Genomic DNA, 4,854 nt, shown 5'->3' on the forward strand with positions numbered 1-4,854 from the left:
TCTTCACTTCTGTTAAGCCTCTGCTTTCATGGTATCAGAACGCCATGGATATTGAGCCTTACACACCACCTTCTCTCAACGTGATACACTGTGTCACAGTTAAGCTCATCGAACAAAACTTCATCTTTTGGAAACGATAATTTCAATATTTTTTGAGCGGACAGCGTCTCTATGGCTTCTTCATGGGTTCTATGGCCCAACCCGTTCCCACCATCATGGCACCTTCCATCACCGGCGTTACTACTCCTGTTTCGAACCCAGACCATGAACTCTGGTTTCAGACAGACCAAGTGGTTCAATCTTGGCTGCTTGGTTCCCTGTCTGAACAGCTGCAAGGAGTAGTTCTGAACTGTTCCACTTCTTGTGAGCTTTGGCAAGCTCTGGAGAAGCACTTCAACAGGCCATCAAACTCTCGAATATTTGAACTGCAACTCAAGCTCCAGTTTGTAAGCAAAGCCAACAAGAAGATGGCAGATTATCTCACAGAGATAAAGAACCTCAGTGATCAACTGGCGTCCATTGGAAACCCCATCTCGGAGACCATGAAGATCTTCTCTGCCTTACAAGGTCTCTGGAGAGACTATGAACCTATCAAGACAACCATTAAGAACACTATGGATAATGTTCCTTCACCGACGTTTGAGGACATGACTCCTAAGCTCGTCAGCTTTGATGAACGTCTTCAAAGTTATGCATCGAACTCTGAAGTCTCTCCTCATCTTGCCTTCTCTTTCGTTCAAATGAGTCAAGAACAATCCTTTTACTTGTCTCGAGGAAGAAACAACCGAGGCAGACACGGAGGTTATCGTGGAAGAGGTTCCTCCTTTTCCACACGAGGTCGAGGTTTTCATCAACAGATCTCTCGCAACTCAGATTCTGACTCTCGTCCTGTCTGTCAGATCTGTGTAAACTCGGTCATCCAGCTCTCCGCTGCTATCATCGTTATGACTTCAGCTACCAGGAGGAAGTTCCACAAGCCTTGGCTGCTATGAGAATCACGGACGTTACTGACTCCGAAGGGATTGACTGGTACTCCGACAGTGGAGCCACCGCTCATGTCACCAGCTCTCCTCAACACTTACAGCAGTCACAACCTTACTATGGATCTGATACTGTCATGGTCGGAGACAGCAAATTCCTCCCCATCACTCATACTGGGTTAGCCTCTATCGCCACAACCTCAGGTAAACTTCATCTCACTGATGTGCTTGTTTGTCCTGGCATTGCAAAATCCTTGTTTTCAGTTTCAAAAGCTACAGCAGATTATCCTTGCTCCTTTATATTTGATGATAATGGGGTACGTGTTAAGGACAAGCGCACAAAGAGGTTGTTGATAAAGGGAAGAAACATTAAAGGTCTGTACCTGTTGGAGCCGTCTGCAGCGGCTTGCACCTTGATCTCCTCTAGACAACATTCAGTTTCTAATGAGGTTTCGCATAGGAGGCTGGGGCATCCGAATCATCAAGTTCTCCAACAGCTTTCTGCATCAAAATCTATTTCAATAAGTCGAAGTACCAAGAGGATTTGTAAGAGTTTTCAGCTTGGGAAACGAAGTAGATTACCTTTTTCAGCTTCTAGTTTCTCTGCTTCAAGACCTTTAGAGCATATTCACTGTGATCTATGGGGTCCTCCACCAATCTTGCCTGGTCAAGGTTTTAAATACTATGTAATATTCATAGATCACTTGTCTAGATTCTGCTGGTTTTATCCTCTTAAGAATAAATCAGAATCCTATCTTCTGTAAATTTCAAACTCTTGTCGAAAATCAACTAAGTAGCAAGATAGGTACCTTCCAGTGTGATAGAGGAGGAGAGTTCATGAGCTCGAAGTTTCTAGCTCATCTTCAGCATCATGGTATAGCTCAGCATGTCTCGTGCCCTCATACGCCTCAGCAGAACGGGCTGGCTGAACGGGCTGGCTTAACGGAAGCACATACATGTCACAGAACTAGCTCTCTCGATGCTGTTTGAAAGCAAGCTCCCTCACAAGTATTGGTTTGAAGCTTTTCTCACAGCAAACTACCTCGTCAATCTGTTGCCAAGCTCAGATCTTGATGTAGCAGACAAGAGTCCATACCAGAAGCAGCATGGGAAAGCAACAGATTACTTAGCCTTACGCACTTTTGGTTGTGCCTATTTTCCTACTCTACGTGATTACGCAGCAAACAAGTTTGACCCGCGATCCTTACGTTGCGTTTTCTTGGGATACAATGCGTGGTACAAGGGGTATCGCTGCCTCTATCCTCCCACTGGGAGAGTATATATCTCGCGGCATGTCGTCTTTGACGAAGGAAGCTACCCCTTTGCAGAGAAGTACAAGCACCTTCAACATCAACTGTCGACTCCTCTCATGTCAGCATGGCAACAGAGTTTTCCTGCAGCAAACCCGTCAGAAAACAATGACAACAATCAGTCGTCAACAACTCCGAAACCTCCTGTTACAATAGAGCAAGTCATACCTCTGTTTACTGAGAGAGATTGCCATCCTCTCCAAACAAGCGTTGGAGCTTCATCTTCTAGTGCTCCAGATCCTTTTTCAATCTCAGCCCCTGTACCACCTGTTCCAGTTCAACCACCAGCGGTCAGTGGGGAAGCACCATCTACTTCGTGTCATCCTATGACTACAAGATCTAAAGCTGGAATTCGAAAACCAAATCCACGCTATGTCCTCATGACTTCTAAGGTGGCATATCCTGAACCTAAAACAGTCACCAAAGCATTGAAAGACAAAAGGTGGCATGATCCTATGGCAGAAGAGATCAACAACTGCCATGAAACAGGAACTTGGGTTCTAGTTCCTTACAAAGAAGAGATGCACGTGCTCGGTTGCAGATGGGTTTTTCGAACTCAACTTAATGCAGATGGTACTCTAAAGAAAAGAAGATCAAGACTTGTTGCAAAAGGTTATGAACAATCTGAGGGGATTGACTACTTGGATACTTATAGTCCAATGGTACGTATTGCGACAATCCGACTAGTTCTGCATACTGCTACGGTTATGCAGTGGGAAATTGTCAGTTTGATGTTCAGCATGCTTTCCTCCATGGCGATTTGAGTGAAACAGTCTACATGAGGCAGCATGCAGGTTTTGTGGATAAGGATCATCCAGATCATCTGTGTCTTCTTCGCAAAGCCATGTATGGTCTGAAACAGGCTCCTAGAGCCTGGTTCGACAAATTCAGCACTTTTTCTCTTGGAGTTTGGCTTCGTTTGCAGCTTCTCTGATCCTTTCATGTTTGTCTGCATCAAAGGTAACAACATTATCATTATGTTACTTTATGTAAATGACATGTTAGTGACAGGAAACAACTCTAAGTTAATCCAAGATCTACTTGATGCTCTCAACACTCAATTCAAGATGAAAGATCTCGGTCAGCTAAGCTATTTTCTAGGGATTCAAATCCAGCATCACTCGGATGGGTTGTTCATGTCTCAGCAAAAGTACGCTGAAGACCGACTAGCAGTAGCACAAATGGCTGAGTGCAGTCCTATGCCTACCCCTCGGCCTCTTGATCTAAATCGAGGCAATCTGAAAGATGAACTCTTTCCAAACCCGACCTACTTCCGCAGTCTAGCCGGTAAGTTACAATACTTAACTCTGACTAGACCAGACATACAGTTTGCAGTGAATTATGTATGTCAAAAGATGCATTCTCCTTCAGTCACTGACTTCAATCACCTTAAGAGGATCCTAAGATACATTAAGGGCACTGTCACGATGGGCGTTTCTTTCTCGCGTCAAACTGATTTCAGTGTGACTGCCTTTAGTGACAGCGACTGGGGTGGTTGTCCATCTACGAGCAGATCTACTGGAGGATTCTCTACCTATTTGGGGTCTAATCTTGTTTCGTGGTCCTCTAAGAAGCAGTCTACAATTTCTATGAGCTCTACAGAAGCTGAATATTGATCTCTATCTGAGACAGCATCAGAGGTTACCTGGTTGTGTCTGGTGCTCAAGGATCTTGGTATTCCACATCCTGCTACTCCTCTTATGCTTTGCGACAACCTCTCCGCGGTGATGCTTGCAGCTAATCCTTCCTTCTACTCCAAGAATAAGCACTTCACCAGAGATTGTGGGAACCAAAATTCGCACTGTCGATTTCCGTTTAAATAAGGAAACTAGGAAAACCCTAATTTCCCAGAGGTCCTGGATATCTGCTAATACCACACGCCAAGCAATCAGAACACAAGAATAACAACGATAAAGTATAAAAAATCGAAAAGAGAGAAAAGTAGATCTTATTCCGAATTCGCGTTTGGGCGTTACAACAAGGTAAGAGCCTGGGCTACGAGAGCTGTCGGCGAGATTCCTAGTTCTAAAACCCTAAGACGGCAATAACCTAGTTGAGTCGCAGCTCGAATAACAAAAACGGAAGTATGCCTAATTACTCTAAGTGCTAAGTTTGCTCTAAGAAAAGTCCCCTCCATGCTTCTCGCCTAAGACTCCTTATATACTGGCTCCTAGGTCGGTTTGCGCTTTTCCTCTTCTGCCCAAAAGCCGTCATAGCGTAAAAATGGAGATATTCCATTTTTTTCCGACCTTCGTAATTATCTTCAAAATTTCGTATTTATCTGCGGAAAATTGACATTTATCTTTCCTTGCGAACCAAGCGTAAACTGTCATGTGGCTTACGGGCTGAAGCGGAACGAACGCTCGGTCGCTACGTAGCGATTGGGCTTCGGGTCGAGCTCGGTCGCTACATAGCGACCAAGCGGAACGAATGCTCGGTCGCTAGCGACCATGCTTCGGCTCGAGCTCGGTCGCTACGTAGCGACCGAGCTTCGGCTTGGTGCGGTAGTAGCGTAATGACCAAGCTTGGTTCATCCGTGTTCTGATCGTCATACTCGGACCTAT

The 4,854-nt window shown here is 45.0% G+C and overlaps 1 protein-coding gene across 1 annotated transcript; it reads left to right on the forward strand.

Moving 5' to 3' along the window:
* Nucleotides 1-3,068: 3,068 nt before the first annotated feature.
* LOC106302755 (uncharacterized mitochondrial protein AtMg00810-like) lies at nt 3,069-3,906 on the forward strand. The gene is made up of 3 exons (XM_013739200.1): nt 3,069-3,166; nt 3,216-3,250; nt 3,296-3,906. Exons 1-3 carry the CDS (start codon nt 3,069-3,071, stop codon nt 3,904-3,906), a joined length of 744 nt encoding a protein of 247 aa, XP_013594654.1.
* The last annotated feature ends 948 nt before the right edge of the window (nt 3,907-4,854 follow it).

Source organism: Brassica oleracea, chromosome C7 (assembly GCF_000695525.1).
Source record: "Brassica oleracea var. oleracea cultivar TO1000 chromosome C7, BOL, whole genome shotgun sequence".
Classification (NCBI taxonomy): Eukaryota; Viridiplantae; Streptophyta; class Magnoliopsida; order Brassicales; family Brassicaceae; genus Brassica; species Brassica oleracea.

Bases quoted from the DNA above. Each gene is read 5' to 3' on its own strand.
- LOC106302755 (XM_013739200.1), top strand. From the start codon at position 3,069: ATGAGGCAGCATGCAGGTTTTGTGGATAAGGATCATCCAGATCATCTG. The intron at 3,167-3,215 runs GTTCGACAAATT...CTTCGTTTGCAG, and splicing joins AAACAGGCTCCTAGAGCCTG to CTTCTCTGATCCTTTCATGT. The intron at 3,251-3,295 runs GTAACAACATTA...ATGACATGTTAG, and splicing joins CATGTTTGTCTGCATCAAAG to TGACAGGAAACAACTCTAAG.